We start from the raw sequence: 25,355 nt of genomic DNA on the forward strand, positions 1-25,355 counted from the left end.
AGTGCTTACATTAAAAAACAAGAAAGATCTCAAACCAACAACCTAACTTTACAACAAAAGAACAAACTGAATCCAGAGCTAGCAGAAAGCAGGAAATAATAAAGAATATAATTTCTAAGAATCTTGATAAATTGAACTTTAAAATATTATAGTTTTAAATTATTTGCTTATATTGGAAGTTACAGGTTTTCTTTTTGGTTAAATTGTCTATGTCAATCTGCCGTAGTCTCTACAAAACAAAATAACTTCACTTGTACAAAATAATTAGATTGTTCTGAAATGTTTGGTTGTAAAAGAATCAAATGATTTGCATTTTTAAATATATGATTTCATTTCAGGTTACAGTGTAGGATTTTGGAAGTCCTCCCTCCATCACATCAAAATGGTTTTGCTAATGGACATGTTAGCAGGGTAGATGGAGAAACTATTATCATTAGTGACAGTGATGATTCAGAAACACAGAGCTGTTCTTTTCAAAATGGGTAAGTGATTTTTATTTTTTAAATTATCATATTGACTAATGATATTCCTTTTTTTTTCTTTTTTTTTTCTTTTTTTGAGACAGAGTCTCGCTTTGTTGCCTGGGCTAGAGTGAGTGCCCTGGCGTCAGCCTAGCTCACAGCAACCTCAAACTCCTGGGTTTAAGCGATCCTATTGCCTCAGCCTCCCGAGTAGCTGGGACTACAGGCATGCGCCACCATGCCTGGCTAATTTTTTCTATATATATTTTTAGTTTGCCAGATAATTTCTTTCTATTTTTAGTAGAGACGGGGTCTCGCTCTTGCTCAGGCTGATCTGGAACTCCTGACCTCGAGCAATCCACCCGCCTCAGCCTCCCAGAGTGCTAGGATTACAGGCATGAGCCACCGCGCCCAGCCGTGATATTCCTTGAAATATTTTTTTTTCTTCATCTCTCTCTTCTTTCCTTCCTTTCTAGTCATACTGTGGTTTACTACCCACCTAAACAATCGAGTTCGACAACAGATGTTAGAATTTCCCAAATTGAAACTTACCTAGTTAACTCTAATCAGCTGCTGAAGAGCAGTTTAAGCTAACTGCTTCACTTATATCTATACATTTTTGTTTACTTGAGAAAATGCATTCTGTACTTTAATTATTAATATTTAACTTGCTTTATGTTGTACATGGTAAAGAAACTCTGTAACCATCTAAAATTCAGTCAGTTGATGGCCTGTATCAGCTGAGTGCTATTGGACAAAAATATTACAAACATATATAAATATGTAATTTAAAATTTCAGCTAAGTCTGCAACTGATTAAAAGTCCTTTTACATATCTTAGCTCAGTAACCCTTTCTGTTCTCCACAACAGCTATTCTAAATCTTTACTCCTCTATTCTTTTCCCTTTTTGGCATCTCAAACTTTAAAATGCCTTCTCCAGCCTGTCTTGTGTCTTTCTTGCCTGTGTATTTTTAGTGAAGAGTTCCATGATATTCAGATAGGAAACCTGAGGCCACTCTTAACTACTTCTCTTGATTACTTTGCTCCTGAAGTACTAGTGTCTATCAAGTTCTGTCTTTCAGAACTGTGTGGTTCAAGTTCTCATTTTGTCTTACATGAACTATTGTAGCTGTAACTAGCATTTGAGAATTGACTATGATCAGGCATTGTACTAAGTGCTTTCTATGCATTTTTGTCAGTTCTGGAGGAGTGTTGTTATGTAACAAGGAAGAACCTGAAACTTAGGAAGGTTAATTGGCTTTGTTCAAGGTCATCTGACTAGCACATTGCCTGACAAAATAAATGATATTTAGGTGACTGAATGAAACATGACATAATCCTATATAATAAGTCTTTTGGCGCAACTAATTTTTTTTCTTGAGCTGCTCCTATTAAGCGGAAAAATAAATTACTATATCACTTGTCTGTGTCTTTCATTAAGTACAGGGTATGGGATACAAAATCAGCGAGTATTGTGCTAGTTAATATATGTCCTTTAGCATGTCCAACAGTAGTTCACGTATTTTGTTTGGACTGTGTCAAAGGTTGTAACCCTTAAATGGAATTAGTTATAAGTCAGGTGAGTGTACACATAGGTAGAGATATAAATAAAAATGCAAGTATTAATAATAATAAATAGAATTAAATTTTCTTATTCTCATATTAATTTTTTAGAATACTTTTTGAAAATTTTAATCCAAGATAAAAAAAAATTCCAGTCTTAAAGGATTGAGCACAGATTTTGTATATAAAAGATATTTTTAAAAATTGATGTTTAAATGTGGTAAGCATTTATTTATCTGAATTTTTTCATTTTAAAATGTCTTATCATTTAAGGTTATTTTGCAGTCACTTTTAATATACTCTTCTAATTCTTTTAGGTGCTGTGAGGTGCTTTGAGATGAGGAATGTCTAGATTCTTAGGGTCAAACTGTGGTATATCTATACAATGGAATATTTTTTAGCAGTAAAAAGAAATGAGCAAGAAAGCCATGAAAAGACATGGAAGAAACATAAGTGCACATTACTAAGTGAAAGAAGCCAATCTGAAAAGGCTACATACTGTATGATTTCAACTATATGACATTCTGGAAAAAGCAAAACTATGGAGACAGTAAAAGGATAAGCAGTTGCCAGGGGTTTCAGGGAAGGAGGGATGAATAGGTGGAGCACAGATTTCTAAGGCATTGAGACTATTCTGTACAATATAGTAGTTTCCCCTTATCCATAGGAGATATGTTTCAGGACCCCCAATGGATGCCTGAAACCATGGACAGTACCAAACCTTATATATACTATGAATTTCTTTTTTCTTCACTGTTTTAGACGTAGAAGATTCATTCTTACCATAGATCTTAACAGCTCCAACATATGATTTTTTTTTTCTTTCCTTATTAAGTCAAGAACTTAAGCTTTTTTACTCAAAGTACTTCTCTTTGGGATATCTGATTGCCACCATCACTACTCTTGTACTTTAGTGCCATTTCTTAAGTAAAACAAGGGTTACCTGAACACAAGCACTACAATACCTTCACAGGCAATCTGATTATCAAGATGGCTACCTAAGTGACTAGTGGACAGGTTTAAAATTGGGTTCTTTGTCTTTTTGTTGTTGAGTTATAGTTTTTAAATATATTCTGATCAGAGTTTAAAAAATAAAATATTCTGATACATTTGGGAGAGCATATTGATTTTTTGTTTTTTTGGTTTTTTTTTTGAGAAGGAGAGAGTTGTTTATTAACTTGCCAGCATATGAGGAGGTTGGCAGACTCCCATCTCAAAGTACCAACATCCTCCATATTGGTTATTTTTTATCTGTAAGCAAATTTTATTTTAAAAATTGGCTCCTTGGCTATTATTTAATAGTACTAGATAGAAGTTTGGACTGTATTTTAGAGGAAATAATTTGCATCCTATAGAATTGAGGTAAAGAGGTTTAGGGTTTTGTCTCCTCATCTTGCTCTCTGAAATTTTACTATATGTGTTGTGTATCTGCCCTTCAAGAATGAGATTCAGCAATGTTATATCCACTATTGTGCCTTTCCCTCAAAAGTTACTAATAGATTTAAAGAAAATGTATATGTGAAAATCTTCACAACTTGGTGAGACCATAGTATGTGTAATTACTTGATAGAAGTTTCCCGTTAACAGCCAAATAATGAAGTTCATGTACAATCACAGATTCTCTGAAAACTGAACTAAGTTGATAGTCCTGAGTAAAATATTCACTAGCTCACCATCTGATTAGAATAGCCAGCTTTGCCAAGTATAGTGAGTTTGTTTAGTTGCTTTTAAGATTTGTAGAAGGAACTAAATACGGTATTTACAGCAAGTCAGATTAGTATGTAAATGACATTTTCTAATAATATACCCTGTCATTGTGATTTAAAGCTATCAGTCAGGCTGCTTTTTATCCCTTACAATGGATCAAAGTTTTATGGAACCATATCTAAGTAGATATTATTTAAAGTTGAGGGTATAGTATAAAAAATTATTATCCTGGCTTGAAAATAGTACATGAGTAAGATACATTTTTGGTGAGGTCACCTATCCTGCTGGTGATTTGCAGGAGCGCAGGCAAAACTAATTATTTTAGGAAACTTAGGAAGAATAACTTCATTAATTGTTAGTAAGATAATGGAATCGGAGTGTTATTTTTAAAGTGGACCTAATTGTTTTGCTATTTGTAGTTCCATGCATGAAGACTTAACATGTGAGAAATACGGTTATCATTTTATATTTCAAAAAATATATATACCTATGCCCACCTCAGCAGTACATATACTAAAATTGAAATGATACAGAAGATTAGCATGGCCCCTGAAAAGAAACTTAAAAAAAAAAATGTATACATGACTATAAGTAACCATCTGTGCTGGAAGCCTAATCATTTAGTGGATTGTCATGGCAGAATAGTTATAGTGAACATAACTTGGTAATTTCTCTTAAAAGACACCTTTATGTTGAAAGTATAATTTTGTTGGATTTTTGTCATGCTGATATAGAAAATTTTATAATATTTTACCTCTTTATTTTCAAATGTTCATAGTACAGCAGCAAAAACTATTTCCGTTATGGCAAAACAAAAGTAGAATTAAAATTTACATATATAACTAGGCTTATTGAAATATACATTTATAAAATAAAAGATAATATTTTGTTGTGAATAAGTAATTGGAACACTGATCTGATTTTGTAATATTTGATGTTGGCTTGTTATTGTAGAACTAAAACCAAGTCTGCGCTTGTTGGTAATAAAATCAGTTTACTTGATAAAATGGTGAATCACAGTCATGATTGAAATTAGGAGATTTAAGTTAATATTCAGCTATTTAGGCCTAGACTTTGGGTAGCAAGAAAGGAAAATGATTAAAATGTAAGTTCTTTTTAATATTATCCTTGAAGTTCCTATCTTGAAGGTAAATCCATATTGTAAGAAGCAGTTTTTGTTGGTCTCATAATTGTACCTCCTTGGAAAGAATCCAATTAGGATTTTATTCTCTACAGAATTTTGTATAAGGATTATGGCAAAGCCCCAGTAAGAATATTTTCACTGATTAGAAAAAAGGTTTCTATTCTCTTGATTTATCATCACAAATGAATTTCATGGCACAGCAAGAAAAGAAAAAGATAATTGTTTATACATATACACCCCTATTTTATAGCCTTAAATCCATTAAAATACAATTCATATCAAAGTTTCCTAGTCTGTACCAATGCCTCAACACTGTTGGAATCTAAATTTTTGGAAATGACTACCCAAGTTTTGTTTTTCTCTATTAGTATATTAATTATTTTTTAATTTACTAAAATATGGGGAAAATAAATTATTTTGTTATAGAATTCATTATATGTAAATATATACTTTATTTATATATAATTATATATTGCCACTAGTAATAATCTTTTAAGTGCAATCTGTTGATCAATCTCTTACGTATAAAATGGTAGGGATTAATTGCTAAGTTGGCATCTATTGAAAAAGTATTAAGTCTGTTATTCTTTTTTTTTTTTGAGACGGAGTCTCGGTCTGTTGCCCAGGCTAGAGTGAGTGCTGTGGCTTCATCCTAGCTCACAGCAACCTCAAACTCCTGGGCTTAAGCGATCCTACTGCCTCAGCCTCCCAAGTAGCTGGGACTACAGGCATGCACTACCATGCCCGGCTAATTTTTTTTTTCTGTATATATTTTTAGTTGGCCAGATCATTTCTTTCTATTTTTAGTAGAGATGGGGTCTCGCTCTTGCTCAGGCTGGTCTCGAACTCCTGACCTCAAGCAATCCACCCACCTCGGCCTCCCAGAGTGCTAGGATTACAGGCGTGAGCCACCGCGGCTGGCCAAGTCTGTTATTCTTAAACTGCTGAGTTTTATTCATTAAAACTCATTTTCTTTTTCCTATATTTCAAGAAACTCTTACTGAGAACTCCCAGCAGTGCTTCTGTCTGAACACTTAGAGTTCTCTTTTTGATCTGTTCTCTTGGAATAGGCTTTTCAAACTGCAGTTTACAGCCCCATGTAGGTTGTGAAACTAACTTAATGAACTTTAATAGAATACAAAATATTAGACAGCATTCCATATGTGTATACTGGGTCTCAGTGTAAAGATATTTGAAGATAGTTGATCCTCTAAATTGGAATTTGATGCTATTTTAGGTAAATACCCCGGTTTTACTTGTTTGTGTCATATATCTCTTTTGTGTTGAACCCCTCCCCTGCCTTGCGTGAACTGTATTTTTATCACCTTGACTATATCTTACTTTCATTACCAATGCTTCTGTTTATCATCTTTTTTAAATCATTTTCTTCTCTTCTCTATAACCCCCACTTATATCCTCTTCACATTCATAGAGGTGGCATGCATTCCCAGTGGTAGCATTTTCAGCCTCTTCTCTCTACTGCCACCACTACCATTTAAGTCCATGCTGCCATCAGTTCTCACAAGCTTTCTAACTAGTGTCCGTATTTGCATTCTTGGCCCGTAGTCTGTTCTCCACATAGAAGCCAGAGTGATCCTTCTGAAGTGTAAGTTAATCATTATTATCCCATTATTCAAAACACTGGCTTTACTCAGGATAAAATCCAGAGTTCTTAATGATGGCTTATAATCTCACCCTGCTGCTGCCTCTGAATCTTCTTTCATTCTCCTTATTCATTTGGCTTCTTGTGCAAACTATGCACACTCAGAGTCTTTTCTGTCTTCCTTTAAACTCATTTCCCCAAGATTTTCACATAGATTGCTCCTTTGCATTTTTTTTCAGATCTCTGCTTAAATACCAACTTCTTAGAAGGCCCACCTGGTTAACTTAATCAAGGATCATTATCCATATAAAATAGTGGCTCCTCTACCCTCTGTTCATTTCACAGCACTTAACCACCTATCCTGTTGTATATTTTTTTGTTTGCCTGTATCTCCCCACTATGTTTCTGTTTTGTTGACTACTGAATCTTCGTTATTTAGAGTAGTATCTGGCACATTGTGGGCTCTTAGCTATTGAGTGAATGACTATACCCTTAAAGGGAAGAAAAGATGAGAAGTTGGTGGGGATGGCGATTAAACGTGTAGCCTCTTTGCTAATTAAAGTACATTATCTCCATTTTTGCTCTTGGATTGTAATAGCTATGAAGATGAAAGTTTAAAAGCAAATCCAAGAACTACTTTTCTTTAACGATTTTATCTCTCCTAAACCAAGTACTCCGTGCTTACTCATCTCTAGTTACTTTCTTCACCCAAGGAAAAGTTACTGAATGAGTAATTAAAATACTCAGCTAAAATAAAATGGTTTAGTACTATTTTGGCTAATGGAATGGTGGGGGCAGGGGGAACAGTAACCTATAAATAATTCTAGTTAAAAATGTGTAAGATTCTATTATATTCTTAGAAGATAGGATTCCACTTAAAATTTTATGTTTCCAAATTATTAACTGATTTGTATCTTTTCCCTCTTTTTAGGAAGAAAAAAGATGCAATTGATCCCTTACTATTCAAGTACAAGGTACAACCCACTAAAAACAGAGAGTTATATGAGTCTGCTGTTGTTAAAGCAACACAAATCAGGTAAAACTCGATATCTTCTCTATAGTAGTTTAAAGTAGAATAATTATGTATATGTTAGATTAAGAAGGTTTGATGTAGAAAAAATGGGTAGCTTGCAAGTATTTGCTTCTCTTTACAAAATAAATTACATTTATATGCTCATAGACGGATTTAAATTAATCCTAACAGACTCTTTCAGCCCTTTCTTTAGATTAGTAACTAGCCCCAAATAGTCTTCAATCTAAAGAATAAGAAGGATCCAATTTATGAAGTACTTTTCATGAGAGAACTGTTTTCAAAGCTGAGAAATTTAATAGTGCTTACAAATATGTCATGCTAATATTATTTTATTCATTAGACACAACCATTTGATCAGTCTCTTCCTACTACTTAAGAAAATTAGCTGGGCACAGTGGCTCATGCCTATAATTCTAGCACTTTGGGAGGCTGATAGCTTGAGCCTAGAAGTTCAAGATCAGCCTGGCAACATAGCAAGACTTCATCTCTACAAAAAACAAAAACTAACAAAAGTTAAGTCATAAAACCTTGAGTATCTTAAAAAATTCCTGTTTGAGACCTAAACAAAGGAGAGGGAGGGTAGTAAGTAGCTAAAACATAAAACAACTGACTCTAGTTTACATAGATATTTTTAGAAAAATCCCTATTGTTGCCTGTTGGAGTTAGGGTCTTAGTTATCTGAAAGTAAGTTGACATTATCAGCCAGCTATCAACCTACCTCCTAGGAGTCAATCTTAACATTTCATTTAATGTAAAAGAATTTTTATTTATTCTCTTATCCCTTTTGCCCCATTTATACTCATGTGTACAAAGAAAAATGATAATAATATAACTGTTGAGAGAATCTTGAGTCAAATGTATCACTTTCTATAGCTAAACTGAGGTGTATGTGGTCAGTCGGTTGGTCAGTTGGTTGATTAGTTTGTTGCATCAGGGGGGCCCATGATTAGTTTGAGATCTCTAGAGCATTCTACATTTTATAGTGTACTGAAAAACTAGTATTCTCAAGTGAATGTTCCTGGATTACTTAAACTTCTTTAATTTATTTAGTTTATGGGCTAATGAATAGAATAGTTGAGACTATAGATGTTTTCCTTATTAACAGTTGAGTTTTGTCTTTTTTGGTTTTGCTTTTAGTTCAAGATATGTTATTTATGTAATGTAATTCCCTATTTAATATTTTTCTTTTTTTTTAACTTTTTTTTGAAAGACAGCAGATAGATCTTTTTACTTTTTTTTTTTTTTTTTTTGAGACAGAGTCTCACTCTGTTGCCCCGGCTAGAGTGAGTGCCGTGGCGTCAGCCTAGCTCACAGCAACCTCAAACTCCTGGGTTTAAGCGATCCTCCTGCCTCAGCCTCCCGAGTAGCTGGGACTACGGGCATGCACCACCATGCCCGGCTAATTTTTCTATATATATTTTTTAGTTGGCCAGATAATTTCTTTCTATTTTTAGTAGAGACGTGGTCTCGCTCTTGCTCAGGCTGGTCTCAAACTCCTGACCTTGAGCGATCCACCCGCCTCAGCCTCCCAGAGTGCTAGGATTACAGGCGTAAGCCACTGCGCCCGGCCTATATTTTTACTTTTTGACTTAAACTTTAAATATTATTCTGCTAGACTGGGTTACAGTCTTGTTAGCTCATTTCCTTCTTAATTGGTGAGCCAAAGAATTATAAGATGAGAAAGTTATACTTGATAATAGAAGACTTAAATGACTTGTAGCTCTTTGTTAGCATCAAAAGATAGTACAGCAATATTCTTTTAATAAAGAGATGGCAATATTCCTATAATAAAGAAGACTTGAAGGCCGAGCACGGTGGCTTACGCCTGTAATCCTAACACTCTGGGAGGCTGGGGTGGGCGGATCGTTTGAGCTCAGGAGTTCGAGACCAGCCTGAGCAAGAGCAAGACCCCGTCTCTACTAAAAATAGAAAGAAATTAGCTGGACAACTAAAAATATATAGAAAAAATTAGTCCGGCCTAGTGGCGCATGCCTGCAGTCCCAGCTACTCGGGAGGCTGAGGCAGAAGGATTGTTTGAGCTCAGGAGTCTGAGGCTGCTGTGAGCTAGGCTGATGGCCACGGCACTATAGCCCAGGCAACAGAGTGAGAGACTGTCTCAAAAAAAAAAAAAAAAGACTTGAAATGCTAGAGTAGCACTGACAAGTACGACTTTTTGTGATAATGCAGATATTATGTGTGCTGTCCAATGTGATAGTCAGTATCCATGTGTGGCTATTGGGTACTTGAAATGGGGTCCTTGTTCTCATGGAACTTCAAGTCTAAGAAACATATACAGTTGTCCCTGGTGTCCTGGCAGATTGGTTTCCAGAATCTGTGGATGCTCAAGTCCCTGATATAAAATAGTGTGGTATTTGCATATAACCTACACAAATTCATTCCCCTGTGTATTTTAAATGATTTCTAGATTACTTAATACCTAATAGAGTGTAAATGCCATGTAAATAGTAGTTATACTGCATTGTTTAGGGAATCATGAAAAGGAAAAAAAAATCTGTATGAGTTTAGTACAGAAACAATTTTTTTCAAATGCTTTTGATCCATGGATATGGAGAGCCAACTGTATACATTTTGGGGAGGGCCACTATTTAAAAACTCTCCTATATGGTTTATTAGTTCATAGAAGCTTTAAACTAGGCTTTTTCTTGAAAGGCATATGTTGAATTCAGTTAAAACATTTACTTTCCCCCAGCCCATTCCTCTCCTCTGGGTGGCGTGTGGGCAGTGGGGTAAAAAGAAAAAAAAAATTTACTTTTCTCCAGAAATACGTGCATGTTTTTTATTGTTTTTGTTTTGTTTGTGGTAGTGTTTCTTTTTCTTGTGATTGTTATTTTTAATTTGAAGGCAAGAGAGAATCAAAAATAGTATGTTTAAGGATCTTAATTTTCTTTCTCTCTCTCTTTTTTTTTTTTTTTTGAGACAGATTTTTACTCTGTTGCCCGGGCTAGAGTACTGTGGCGTCAGCCTATTTCACAGCAACCTCAGACTCCTGGGCTCAAGTGATCTTCCTGCCTCAGCCTCCTGATTAGCTGGAACTACAGGCATGTGCCACCACAGCCGGCTAATTTTTTTTTTTTTTCCTATTTTTAGTTGCCCAGCTAATTTTTTCTATTTTTAGTGGAGACAGGGTCTCAAACTACTGAGCTCAAGCGATCCTCCCACCTTGGCCTCCCAGAGTACTAGGGATTATAGGTGTGAGCCCAGCCTTAATTTTAATTCTTTTTAATTTTCATCCCACTAATTTGTTGGCTGCTGTATGAGATTTAGATGCAAAATGTTTTAAAATTTGAAACAATACAAAAGCAATTCATGTAACCATAACGTTTGTACCCTCAGTAATATTCTGAAAAAAAAAATTGAAACAACGCTGTTCAACTCTGTTTACAATATCCATCTGAATGTTGATTTACAGTGCTGAGAGTTATATGCTATCTGGTAGTCTACTGCTTGTAATCTTTAAAAGAATTTTCATGGTGATATTTGTGGGGATGATAATCTAATTTTGTAAAATTTTGTTTACTCTCTGTAGTATATTTTCTTTAAGGTTTATCTGATTTCTAAATGGTTCCTAAGTAACAAATGCATATACTGTTTTTATAATATACTTTTCTAATAGATTCATTGAAGTAAATCTTATAATTTCCTACATAAAACCTCTGTATAAAGCTTCTCATAACTTTTACATAAATACTATTTAGAGGATGAAATGTCCTTCAGTTCCTGGAGTTGAAATTCACGTTATAAGTTTAGAGAGATTATGGAGTTTGGGGTGAATTCTTTGATACTAACACTACCTTCTTTATCTACCTTTCTCCCTATAGTCGGAGAAAACACCTATTTTCTCGTGATAAACTAAAGCTTTTTCTGAAGCAACACTGTGAATCACAAGATGGAGTCATTAAAATTAAGGTAATCAAATAGTGAAATAATTTTTGAAAGAAAGAAAAAAAGAGAAATGAGTAGGGTTACAATGTTAAAACATTGCAGAAATGTCATTTCAAAGATAGTTGAAGATAGCTGTCTTTTAAAAAAAATTATAGCCAGTTTTTATTACTTTTTAAAATATTTATTGGATTAATTGCTGGTTTTGTAATTGCTAGAATTCCTAGGTGGCTCAGTTACTGCCACATTTTTTCCTTATAAGAAAGATCAGGCCGGGCACGGTGGCTCACACCTGTAATCCTAGCACTCTGGGAGGCTGAGGCGGGCGGATTGTTTGAGCTTAGGAGTTCGAGACCAGCCTGAGCAAGAGCGAGACCCCATCTCTACTAAAAATAGAAAGAAATTATATGGACAGCTAAAAATATATATAGAAAAATTAGCCGGGCATGGTGGTGCATGTGTGTAGTCCCAGCTACTCAGGAGGCTGAGGCGGGAGGATCACTTGAGCCCAGGAGTTTGAGGTTGCTGTGAGCTAGGCTGACACCACGGCGCTCTAGCCTGGCCAACAAAGTGAGACTCTGTCTCAAAAAAACAAGGAAAGATCAACCAGGACAGGTCAGAATAGATAGAAAACATGGAAAAGGAAAAGTTATGGAGTGGGGCAACTATAGCTCTCTAATACTAATACCTACAATGTCCTTACAAATAATAAATAGATTCAAAGAACAATGCTAAAACAAAACAGATCCTACTTAGACAAGAGAACAATGTGTAATAAAAAGAGCATCACTGTCTGGGCACAGTGGCTCACACTGTAATCCATGCGCTCTGGGAAGCTGAGGCGGGAGGATTGCTTGAGCTCAGGAGTTCAAGACCATCCTGAGCAAAAGCGAGACCCCTGTCTCTACTAAAAGTAGAAAAATTAGCTGGGCATGTGTGGCACACACCTGTAGTCCCAGCTACTCAGGAGGCTGAGGGAGGAGGATCACTTGAGCCCAGGAGTTTGAGGTTGCTGTGAGCTAGGCTGACACCACGGCACTCTACTAAGGGCAACAGACTGAGACTCTTGTCTCAAAAAAAAAAAGAGCATCATGCCAATAGTGAGCAAATAGATTATATTTTAGTAGCCATTGAGAGGGAAACAAATCAAGTTTTAGAGATCTTACATTGTATAGTAAGTAAAAAGTTAAATGGAAACTAAAACTAATTTTTGAAGTGTGAAATATTTAACTCACACTGGGATAGAGCTGGGCATGGTAGTGCATGCCTGTTGTCCCAGCTACTGCAGGAAGGATCTCTAGAGCCCAGGAGTTTGAGGCCAGCCTGGGCAACACAGCGAGACTCTGTCTCTTAAAAAAATAAAAAAGAAGCAACAACAATAGAGTGGGTTAGAGAAATGTTTGCCTTTGTCACAAATCAGCTATTGCATGCTTAAGATTTGTGCATTTCACTGTATGCAAATGTTATATCAAAAGAAGAGAAGTTTAAAAAAGAATATGAGTTTATGTGAAAAGTAACATTTCAAATCTCTAAAGGCAAGATAAATTATTTAATAAATAAAACTGGGACACTTGGTTGAAACAAATGTTAATGTTAAACATGCTTAAGTACTTAGGAAAAGCAATAAAAAAGAAAACCAAGGATGAGATTGAGTGGACAGTATAATGTCACGAATAGATTTCAAGGGCAATTGCTGGAGGAAAAATAACTTCAGTGAATACAGTGAAGAACTCAATTAAAAAAACATAAACACCCCAGCAGAAAAGGGCAAATTGAAATCATTAAAGTTCATTCACAGTGAATGAAATGTGAAAACTAGAAAACATACAATAGAGTCATCTGGAAAATAATTTTTAAATGTGAGCTTATTTATGTATCTGTCTCGACAAGAGGAAAATGCTTAAATTATGCTATATCTATAGTGTTGGATATCATGTAGCCAAATTGAGTGATGGTTACAGAAAGTTTTAATGACTTAGATACTTGTAACAGTGACTAGAACAGTGCCTGGCACTTGGCATGAAGTCAGTGAATTTATGAATAGCTGTATATGTATATTGTAAACAGCCATTTGGCCAATTCCCCTAATTTACAAAGATTTCTTGCACATCAATGAGCAAAAGGAACCCATTTGGAAAATGATAGTGAAAGACGTTAGCAAGTATTTCACCAAGGAAAAAGTCAATAAACATAGAAGCTCAACTTTACTGAATAAATAAATGAAAATTAAGGTGACATTAAATTTTCACTTAGAGTATAATAAAAGATTAGTGGATGTTTTGATGTACTTGCACACACACACACGTGTGTGTGCATACATATTTGAGAAGAAACCACCCATGTGTTTTATATTCATACTTAAATGGCAAGTCTGGGGTTATGTGACCATCTAAGTGGAATCTGCTTTAATGTAAAATCTTAATAGATTCTTGATTTATTATGATAGCCAGAATTGATTGAATTTTAGGTGTTAAAAGCTATGTTCTACCAACAAAAATATTAAATAAGAAATTGATTTCCCAGAAGCGTTCCTATTTTGTATCATTATTTTCTTATACATTTCCTGGAAGATACTTCTGTATATGGCCTTTGTGTTTTTTGGGGTGTTGGTTTTTGGAGAGAAAGAAAGAATGATGCTCTTGGCCATTAGGCCAAAAATAATAAAAAGTCTAGGATTGGACACCACCGTGCCTAGCTCCATTCTGTTGCTTTTTTACTTAGCACATACCTACCCCAATGTGAGCTGAATATTTCACATTATTGCTTTCTTAAAGCCCTCCATAATTTCCTCCAATCAGAATTTATTGCTCTTTATTTTATACTTCAAGTTGCAGATGGAAGGTAAAAGGAAAGAAACTAAACTCTTAGATTTAGCAATTATCTAGCACTATACCATTTATGGTAAGAATGAGGTTGACTTTTGAACTTAAATTCTGAGTTGAAACTTTATAGGAATTTGTAAATATTTCTGCTGTTATCTAGAGCAACTTTAAAATTTTATATGTAAAACATTTATCATCCCAACCTGGAAGGAAAATCTGAATGTTCAGCAGTTGGTAGATGGTTAGGAAAAATGTATTGGGTTAATACAGTGGATTTTTTCTTAAGAGACGGGGTCTCACTATATTGCCCAGGCTGGTCTTGAACTCCTAGGCTCAAGAGATCTTCCCATCTCTACCTCCCAGGTAGCTGGAACTATAGGCATGCGCCACCATTCCTGGCTAATACAGTGGATTTTTTGTTTTTGTTTTTGTTTTTGTTTTGAGACAAAGTCTTGCTCTGTTGCCTGGGCTAGAGTGCCGTGGAGTCAGCCTAGCTCACAGCAACCTCAGACTCCTGGGCTCAAGCAATCCTCCTGCCTCAGCCTCCCGAGTAGCTGGGACTACAGGCATGCGCCACCATGCCCGGCTAATTTTTTCTATATATATTTTTAGTTGTCCAGCTCATTTCTTTCTATTTTTTTTGGTAGAGATGGGGTCTCGCTCTTGCTCAGGCTGGTCTCAAAGTCCTGAGCTCAAACAATCCGCCTGCCTCGGCCTCCTGGAGTGCTAGGATTACATGCGTGAGCCACCGCTCCCGGCTACAGTGGATTTTTAATGGATTGATTATTTATTTACATAGAAAATCTCAGGCAGCATTAGTGAAAAGCAAAACAAACATTTATTTATTACATTATTATGTAAATGTAATTTTTGAAATACAAGAAACTGTACAAATGTTAGGGTATTTTATAGTGAAGTAATTTTTGAATTGTAGCTTTCTTTCTGGTAAGGCTGATTATATAGTTTAAAAAAGGATTGGGTAAACCAAATAAAATGTATTTCACTACATAGTAATGCATAAAATGCTAATGTTTTGACTTGGTCTTCAACAGCATTAATAGTGGTCATATGATATGTTTAAGCATATCTGTATATGGTTTACTAATATGTTGTTATTGTACTCTGTCTTTTTATTAAGGCATCATCTCTTTTAACATATAAAATAGCAGAACAAGATTTTTCTTATTTCTTCCCTGACGATCCACCCACATTTATCTTCAGTCCTGCTAACAGACGAAGAGGGAGACCTCCTAAACGAATATCTGTTAGTCAGGTAAGTAGAGAATAAATAAAAACTACATTTTAGCTTTTAAGAAAACAGTGTTCAGGCCGGGCGCGGTGGCTCACGCCTGTAATCCTAGCACTCAGGAAGGCTGAGGCGGGTGGGTTGCTCAAGGTCAGGAGTTTGAGATCAGCCTGAGCAAGAGTGAGACCCCGTCTCTACTAAAAATAGAAATAAATTATCTGGACAACTAAAAATATATATAGAAAAAATTAGCCGGGCATGGTGGCGCATGCCTGTAGTCCCAGCTACTCGGGAGGCTGAGGCAGTAGGATCGCTTAAGCCCAAGAGTTTGAGGTTGCTGTGAGCTAGGCTGACGCCACGGCACTCACTCTAGCCTGGGCAACAGAGCGAGACTCTGTCTCAAAAAAATAAATAAATAAATAAATAAAATAAAATAAATTAAAAAAAAGAAAACAGTGTTCAGAATCAAGAGCTATGTTTGGCTCCCCTCACACCCATAGTCTGTAGGAAGACGCCTATTGCTTTATAAGAAAATGTGAGCATGTACTGTATGTTATAACTGCTCAGCAGAGAGGCTTACAGAAGTTTCAAATGTGAATTAGACATGGCTCTCATGCCACAGAGATTTTATTCCAAAATGGAAGCAAGCATATAAGCAATTACTGAAATATAAAGCAGGATAAAATGTGGGGAAAAAACTATAAAATTGTTGTGTAAAATAAAAAGCGATAAATTCCGATCTGGAGGATATTATGGAGGGCTTTAAGAAAGCAATAATGGGCCTGGTATGATGGCTCATGCCTCTGTAATTCTAGCACTCTGGGAGGCCAAAGTGGGAAGATTGCTTGAGCCCAGGAGTTTGAGGTTGCAGTGAGCTCTGATGATGCAATTGCATTCTAGCCTAGGTGACAGAGCGAGAACGGTATCAAAAAAAAAAAAAAAAAAGAAGAAAGAAAGAAAGCAATAATGCTTGAGCTAGACAAAATATAATGTTTCAAATGATGAGGCAAAGTGATGGGAAAGGTATTTGAGGCAAAAGGAAGAACATGAACAAGGATTATAAGGGATTCATTTGCATGGCATCAGTAAGTTGTATAGTTGTAGTATGGCTGAACTATAAGTACATAGAAAGATATAATGGGCAATGAAGCAGAAAAATCTGTAGTTATTTTTGAGGCTCTCTAATTTCTCCATACAATCAAAATGATACTAAGATGTTCTTTCCATGATAATATCCAATTAGCTTAAATATTTAATTATTTGTCTTATGTAGGGGCTGAAAATAGGCTTTAACCCAAAAGTGGTGGCCTAAATCCAAGTGTACTGATTCAGTGTATGTAATGAAACCATAGAATGCAAAGTAAATCTTCTCTAAAGAAAACTCCTTAGGGAGTTTTAGAACAGAAAGAGAAGAGGCAGTTTAGGGTGAATACTGTGTTTAATTCTGTGGTCACCTCTCAATTTATCTTGCTCATCTTTCGCAATAAGGAATTTTCTTCCTTCAGGTGGGTCATTGCCATTTCCTAGTTCAGGGAGCAAGGACACTATGAAAGCTTCTGGAATTGGGCAAACTAAAAACTAGATGCAATTGCCTGAGTTACAGAATATTTATTTTGGATTATTCTAATCCTTTAATTCCTTTCTTTTTATTTATTTTCTCTTACCCTCATTGTATACATTGCTTTTTGTTTTCTTCTGCTAGTTATGGATTGCTGATGGCTGTAATGATTTACAAGCCAGGTTCCTACTGCTTCTAAGTATAGTTTACAGCACAATCAGCATGATTTAGAAATTTGTTGAAGAATCTTGGAGTCTTTTCTAGGTTTTGGTTAAGTGTTTGCTTAAAAGAGTTGCCTGTGCTGTAGGAAGAAAGTGAAAAACCTTAGAGAATGTTCTATTGTTCTTTCTTTCCTTTCCCTCATACCCTTCTTTCTCTCTTATCAGTACTTTCTTAATGGCATGCTTACAGTTTTTCTACCCCAGATGAAGCCTGTTTCCTTCTTCCAAATAATTTTCAATACAATAAACTGCTTTTAATTTTATTCCTACTGTACACTAAGCCCTTTATTATATATGTTGTCTTCTTTAAGCCTCAAAACAGCTTTTAAAAAAAGGTAGGTTGGGTGTTGTGGTGGATGCCTGTAGTCTCAACTACTCTGGGGGCTGAGGTGGGAGGATACCTTGAGCCCAGGAGTTCAAGTGCAGCCCGGGCAACATAGTAAGACACCCCCTCGTCTTAAAAAAAAATGGTAGGATCCCAATTTACAAATGAGGAGATTAATTCAGAGAGATTAGTTCACTTTTCACAAAGTAACATAATGTAAAAGATGGGATTTGAACCCAACTTCAAAACTAGCCTCGTATTCTTTTTGCCTTGCTTCATGATACAGTATGATGTTGATTGATAATGTTATTCATTGACTTTCTAGCCATTTAGTTTTCAATATGAGATAACTAAAGTTTAGAATGATTAATTACTGCTTTTATTTTCCAGCTCCAACGCAACTATCTCTTTTGGCTGTTTAGAATTTCCATTTCAGAATTTAGCCAAATTCTGAGATTCAAGAGGTGTTTACTCAGAACCCTGAACTTCAGCTATTAGAGCAGTCTCACATTTTAATTATGTAAAATCTGTCTTCCCTGCTAAACTATAATATTTGTGAAAGCAGGGACCAAGTCCATCTTATTTATCACCAAGATTAGTACAATGCCTGGCACATGCTAGGTACTCAAATATTTAAGTGTATTATTTATGTTTTATTACATTTATAAGATGAGATATAGTAAGAATACTACACAAATTAATCAGGTTAGAGACATTATTCTCACAGGAAATAAAGTAAAAATAAAATTTGGCATTATTTAATATTGGCCACAAGAATGTTTGTGACATGTCTTTTCTATGCCTTTTTTATTTTTTATTTTTATTTATTTATTTATTTGTTTGTTTGTTTGTTTGTTTTTAATTTTATTTGAGGATCATGACCCGGAGCTATGCCCAAGAAGCCTTGAGCAAGTGGACTCCTGCCTTTCTATTTATTTTTTTAGAGACAGGCTCTCACCTCCCAAGCAGCTAGGACTACAGGCATATGCCACTGCCCCCAGCTAAATTTTTTATTTTTTGTAGAGGCAAGGTCTCACTATGTTGCCAGGCTGGTCTCGAAAAGCAATCCTCCTGCCTTGGCCTCCCAAAGTGCTGGGATTTTAGGCATGAGCCACCATGCTCAGCCCTCTTTTATATTTGATGTCTATATCATCTAGTTTATAAAGTAACCTGGAACATTTTTTGTTTTTCTAGTGCATATTTGTAAGGCTCTCCCTATATATTACCAACTATTTTTTCCTGGGATATTCTTGTATTAATTTATAGAGCTATAGAATTAACTAGGTTCTGTTTATTACTATGATTAAGGTTATTAAAAGTTAAGCTATCCTTTAGAAAAAAAATTCATTTTAGTATAAAGAAGGTATAATTGGTGAGGACTTTTAAATTTTTGCTCTTTATTTTTACTATGATAACCAAGCAAGCCATCAGTTTGTATAATGTGATTTACAACTTTAGTTTCTTGTTTTGTTTTTTAGGAGGACAGTGTTTCTAATAAACATACTATTGCAAGTTATAGGAACAAAGGTATTAAAGAAAGAAACAAACTTTTGAAACAAGAAGAAATGAAATCACTGGGTGAGTTTTAACATTTCTAAAAACTGATTAGGAACAAGAAAGACTATTTCTCTGCCTGAGTGGGGGATGTTTCTAAAATAACATTTCTGATTCTTTTTTTGGGAGTGTAAATATTTTTTCTCTCACAACTTTTTTTTTAATAAGACCTATGCCTCTCTTAAAACAGTATTTCAGGGTATAACATATTCCCTATTAAATTGCTTAATGCTAAATTAAGCAGAAGTTGGAGTTTCCAGGGCTTACAAACTGCGGCCATTTTGTTTGATTCATACAGCCTTTTAAAACATTACTTCCCACCCTTGAATATGCATATGAATCACTTGTGGATCTTGTTAAAATGCAGATTCTAAATTAAGTAGGTCTGGGTGGGGAATGAGATTCTGCATTTTAGCCATGTGATAACTTTGCTAGTCTTCAGATCACACTTTGAGTGTTGAGTGTCGGGACTTACAAAGGCAGGGGTATATTTGGCCCAGTACTGTAGTTTGTCTTAAACTCAGCCAATTTGCTTTTTTCATTTCAATCGCCTGCTGGCTCCCTCCAGGAATTTTGTCTCTACTAATGTCATTTAACCTTAAATTATTTCAGGATTCTGTTGTTATGTCAAAATATACCAACTGTTGGCTGTGTGCAGTGGCTCACGCCTGTAATCCTAGTACTCTGGAAGGCCAAGGTGGGAGGATCTTTTGAGCTCAGGAGTTCAAGACCAGCCTGAGCAAGAGTGAGACGCCACCTCTACTAAAAAAAATAGAAAGAAATTATGTGGACAACTAAAAATATATAGAAAAAAAAACATTAGCCGGGCATGGTGGTGCATGCCTGTAGTCCCAGCTACTCAGGAGGCTGAGGCAAAAGGATTGCTTGAGCCCAGGAGTTTGAGGTTGCTGTGAGTTAGGCTAATGCCGCAGCACTTTAGCCCGGGTAACAGAGTGAGACCGTGTCTCAAAAAAAAAAAATACATACACACACACACCCAAGTGTTATTTTCTGTCTATATACAGTTGTAAGTTTGATTTTCTTCACAGCTTTTGAAAAAGCTAAATTAAAAAGAGAAAAAGCTGATGCCCTAGAGGCAAAGAAAAAAGAAAAGGAAGATAAAGAGAAAAAACGGGAAGAATTGAAGAAAATTATTGAAGAAGAGAGACTAAAGAAAAAAGAAGAAAAAGAGAGGCTTAAAGTAGAAAGAGAAAAGGTATTCATTTGAGTATATTAGCTATGCTCTCTCTATACAGTAATATTGCTTTAAATATTTAAATTCATGGTTAATTTTCAAATACTTTCACTACTTTGATTTCTGTTTATTAATATGAATGCATAGAATGCTGATTAGCAATATTGCTTTATCTCCCTTTTGCTTTGGAAAATTTAATAAATGATTTAAGTTTCAACATATGTCTACGGCCTTTATACCTCACTTAAAACCTCTTTTAAAGTGCAATTCTAAATGTTTGTCTTCATTATGTAGACTTTCAAATTTAGGGAAGATAATATATGTAAAACTTTAAAAGGTAAAATGCATAGTTTGAAAAATGTTAAAATTCTATGACTAATAAGAATTTATTAGTATTCCTATCCTCCTTTAAAAATAAAGTGTCTGTAATGATAGTGTTTCAGCAAATCTTTGATTATGATCTTCAGTGGTAGATATTCCTTAGAGAATTCTATAGCTGGTTTCCTCCCAAAGTCAGTCTTTTTCTTAGGTTTTCTGGTATATTCACAAGTAGCCTTAGAGAACCATGTTACACACTGTGCTCATTTAAATTGCCTATAGTTTCTTGAATTTTTTCAAATAGGCCATTGAGGTGGTGTTGGAGGTCTAATAAATGTTTACACCAGAAAATGTAGAGAACAGAAAAATCACCTGTTGGCCAGGCACAGTGGCTCACACCTATAATCTGGGAGGCTGAGGCAGGAGGATTGCTTGAGCCAAGGAGTTTGAGGTTGCTATGAGCTAGGCTGACACCACAGCACTCTAGCCCAGGCAACAGAGCATGACTCTGTACCCCACCCCCCAAAAAAAAGAAAAGAAAAAGAAAAATCACCTGTCTTCTAATGGTAACATTTAGAGAGAGAATTAACAATTTGATTCATTTATTTCCAGTATTTATTCTGGGCCTTAAAAAAGGACATCATTCACCATTTATAATTTTATATACTTTTTTCATCTAACACAATCATAAACATTCTTTCATGTTATTAAATATTCTAAGTGGAATTTTTAGTGACTGCATAATAATTCATTAAACAGCTATAGCTAAATGCTTTGCAATTTTCTGCTCAAAAATAATACTGCTGTGTTCAAATTTCTGCATAAAGTCATTTCTTTTTTTGGACTATGTCCCAGGATAAATTTATAGAAGTAAAATAATAGGTCAAAGGGTAAGAACATTTTAAAAACTTTCTATATGTATACATAGCTAAGCGTTTGCCAAATGTGCTTATTTACACTCTTAGGAACAATGAATAAAAATGCTCATCTTACTGTGTCATACAAGAATTATTTGGGGTAGGAGACTTATTTAAGCAGACTATTCAAAGCACAGTAAGTTCTGTAACTATCTAGGTGTTTTATGTTGAAACTTTGATAAATACATATCTGTTTACCATTGTTGTTCCTAAATTTCAAAAGACAATAGTATTAACATAAACTAAATATACTTACTGGGAAATAATAATAGTGAAATATTTTGTTTATACTTTGCTTTGTTAGAGAAACTTTTGGGGATCAACATTTATCTTTCAATTTTAAATACTAGAACCAAGAATTTAGGGTTTCAAAAGACCAAGTGAGTTAAGAGCAATAGTTTGGATTATAAGAAGTCGTCCATCGCTGTATTCTAATATTGATGCTTGTAATTATTGTTACTTCTGTGTGCCTCTAGGCTGTTACCATATTCAAGTGAATCTTGAAAATAACAAATGTATTACAAATATAAGGGGAGATTTTATTTTAGGTACTCTCATAATGTACTTGTCTGACGGATCTAATTGATTTGAAGTAGGGAGAGAGCTACTATAGGCAGAGTCAGATTAAATTAATATTTATTCAGGAGCTTTTCTGTGCCAGGGATTTTCAGTCTTTATATCATTGTTTTGATAGGCATTATTAATCTTTTTTTTTTTTCAGGAAAGAGAGAAATTACGTGAAGAAAAGCGAAAATACATGGAATACTTAAAACAATGGAGTAAACCTAGAGAAGATATGGAATGTGATGATCTTAAGGTATAAACATGTTATGTGATGTTTGGCACTTACATGTTTTATATGCCCTGTGCAGCTTGGCTGATGAAATCTTTCTTTTATTTAATAGTGGCCTCTTTTCTTTATATTTAACTGAGAGGAAATAGCCAGTTAAGCAAATTTTTATATTTAGAATTCCAGGGTAGCATTGTTAGTGTTTTATAACAAGATTTTATAATGTTTCTTATTCTGCAGAAATAATTGATCAGTTTGTGTGATAATCCAACAACCACTGTAGCCAGGCATGCATTTAGCTTGATTGCTAGGTAAGGATTTTGCCTATTTCCAGAAATAACCAGAGTATCCAAACCAAACTCATTCATCTCAGCTTTTAAGGAACCATTCCTAAATCAGTAGATGGTGGATTAATTATGTTCCATAGCATAAGGAGATACTGCATTGAAGATAGTATTTCACAGCAAATTTGATTTCAGAATCTAGGTTAAGAGACCCTCTTAACTAGGAAATGTTAAGAAATACATTTCAGCCTAAAGTTATGTTCTTAGTTTGAGGAAGAAAAATGTCTCTTTCTCACAGTCCCTTCCTAGGGACTGTGATGTAGTAAAGTTGGAATAAGTTAAAGACATCTATAATTTTTAAAAGTTCCAAAGGTGATTATCCAGGGTTACGAACTACTAGTCTACATGGAATAATGCTTAATAATTAGATAAAGAGTATGTCATACCTACCTATAAAAATTTCTGTACTTGCTTCAAATACTTATATAAATTGTTTAATCTTACAGGAACTTCCAGAACCAACTCCAGTGAAAACTAGACTACCTCCTGAAATCTTTGGTGATGCTCTGATGGTTTTGGAGTTCCTTAATGCATTTGGGGAACTTTTTGATCTTCAAGATGAGTTTCCTGAGGGAGTAACCCTAGGCAAGTGCTCTAGTTATCTATTGCTGTGTTCATCCTAAAATTAGTGGCTTAAAAAAACAACAAGTTGTCTCTCAAAGTTCTGTAGGGCCAGTGGACTTAGCTGTCCAGGTCTCTCTTGGGGTCTTATGTGTTATATTCAGACAGTGCTGGGACTGGAGTCATCTGAAGGCTTGACTGACTAGATGTTCAAAATGGCTTCTTCATGCACATGTCTGTTGCCTGAGTCCTCTTCGTGTGGACTCCCATTCCATCAGAATATCTTGTACTTCTTATGTGGTAGCTGAGAGCTCTAGGAAACAGGAAGCAGAAACCACTAACCCTCTTAAAGGCTGGGCCTAGAACTGGCACAGCCTTACTTCTGCCACATTCCATTGGTCAGTGCAGTGATAGGCCATCTAGAATTCAAGGGGGTGGTAGAATAGACTCCACTTCTTGAGTGGGGAGTGATATATGTGCATGTTTGCCAACAAGTTATTGCCTACCTTTAATTTGTAATTATGTTTTGCCTGTGTACTTACATACTTTTACTTTCTATAAACATTTATAATAGAGTTTAGTGTGAGGAGAGATCTGGATCAAATTTTGAATTTTTAGATGTCAAGTGGCAAAATAATTTTCTTAAGATGCATGTAGGGATCTTAAAAGACAGAATTATAGTGCTTTTATAATTTTATATTTTGTATAATTTTAATAAGAGTATATTTTTCAGGAGGACTTTCAAATTCTTCAAATTTCTCTTTATACGAACTAGGTAAGGCATGAGTCATTGTGCCTTACAGATCAAAAAGGTCTAAACAATGCTGGTTTTGGTAAGAAGTTTAAGGAAGATGAATTAGATAAGAAACATTTATTTATGACTTGGATACAATATTAAGATTAATAATATCTAATACTGATAACGACCTCTCCTATGCACAGTTTACTAATCAGTTATGTACCAAATAGCTCTCAGGAACAGTGGGACAATAGCAAATCTTTGTGTTGTTACTCAATTTAGAATAAAATTATAATTTTTTAAATATGCCTCAAATTTAAATTTAGATGAAATATTTTTATCTATTGAGGCTATTTTGGCTCTCTTGAATGAGGTGACCTTGGCTTCTGATTTTATTATAATCATTATAAATTGTTTTCTAATTTTGGCTTGGATAATACTTGGCTCTACTTTTATAAATGGACACTTAAGAAAAAAATTGCACATACTATTGTTCATTAAATGTTCATTATTCCGGTGGAGTTGTTTTTTCAGTACATGAACAGAACGTTAAATTCATTTTAAACATTTTATTCACAGAAGTGTTAGAGGAAGCTCTTGTAGGAAATGACAGTGAAGGCCCACTGTGTGAATTGCTTTTTTTCTTCCTGACTGCAATCTTCCAGGCGATAGCGGAAGAAGAAGAAGAAGTAGCCAAAGAGCAAATAACTGATGCTGACACCAAAGGTCAGAATTCAACATTATTGCTGTTTGAACCATAATAGCTTTGTAGTGAAATTAATTTTTGAAGGTTATTTTAAAATTAAGTTGGCTTTTACGCTTATAAAATACGGTTGTTCAGGTTACCTGATGTTGAATTATATATTAACAACATATTATCAGTTGTTTTATAAAAACTTTGTTTTAATGTAACCTGTTTCTGATGACCTTAAAGATATTTGCCCCAATCTGTTTTGCTTTTATTCCTTTAGATTTTTCCTGATTTAGGAGCATTACAGATTTTGTTTACCAGTATAACTCTAAGAGATTCTGCTAAATAGCACTGATTTTATTTTTTGCCCCCACCTAAAGAAATACTTTAATTGTTATCCTTATTAATACTTTAAATTGAAAATACTACTGATTTCATTTCAGATCTGACAGTTTTCAGATCAGAATTAAGTAAAATTTTATGTTTTTATTTCACTGACTGGTTTGAACTCGGAATTTTTGCTCTTTAAATTCTGTACCTTTAAATATCTAGAATCAGTATGTGGTACGTGTTAATACAGGAATAATTCTTGAGGCAAACACTTTATTTTTAAAATAGTATGTTCACTATTTTGTTAGGATTTACCTCAATCAAGGAAATAT

General features: G+C 34.8%; 1 protein-coding gene and 1 pseudogene across 2 annotated transcripts in view; both read left to right on the top strand.

The window, feature by feature from the left end:
• Window positions 1-25,355, top strand: part of BAZ1A (bromodomain adjacent to zinc finger domain 1A) — a 90,919-nt gene that overhangs the window by 34,357 nt on the left and 31,207 nt on the right. For both annotated transcript variants that reach the window (XM_045568789.1, XM_045568797.1), the window contains exons 4-12: window positions 339-482; window positions 7,411-7,515; window positions 11,352-11,439; window positions 15,373-15,507; window positions 19,063-19,162; window positions 20,188-20,354; window positions 22,290-22,385; window positions 23,149-23,287; window positions 24,582-24,728. In XM_045568789.1, coding sequence (XP_045424745.1) covers window positions 339-482; window positions 7,411-7,515; window positions 11,352-11,439; window positions 15,373-15,507; window positions 19,063-19,162; window positions 20,188-20,354; window positions 22,290-22,385; window positions 23,149-23,287; window positions 24,582-24,728 — 1,121 coding nt within the window. The remainder of the gene's footprint in view (window positions 1-338; window positions 483-7,410; window positions 7,516-11,351; window positions 11,440-15,372; window positions 15,508-19,062; window positions 19,163-20,187; window positions 20,355-22,289; window positions 22,386-23,148; window positions 23,288-24,581; window positions 24,729-25,355) is intronic.
• Window positions 4,224-4,321, top strand: LOC123631239 (annotated as a pseudogene).

This window comes from Lemur catta, chromosome 1 (assembly GCF_020740605.2).
Source record: "Lemur catta isolate mLemCat1 chromosome 1, mLemCat1.pri, whole genome shotgun sequence".
In the NCBI taxonomy this organism is placed as follows: Eukaryota; Metazoa; Chordata; class Mammalia; order Primates; family Lemuridae; genus Lemur; species Lemur catta.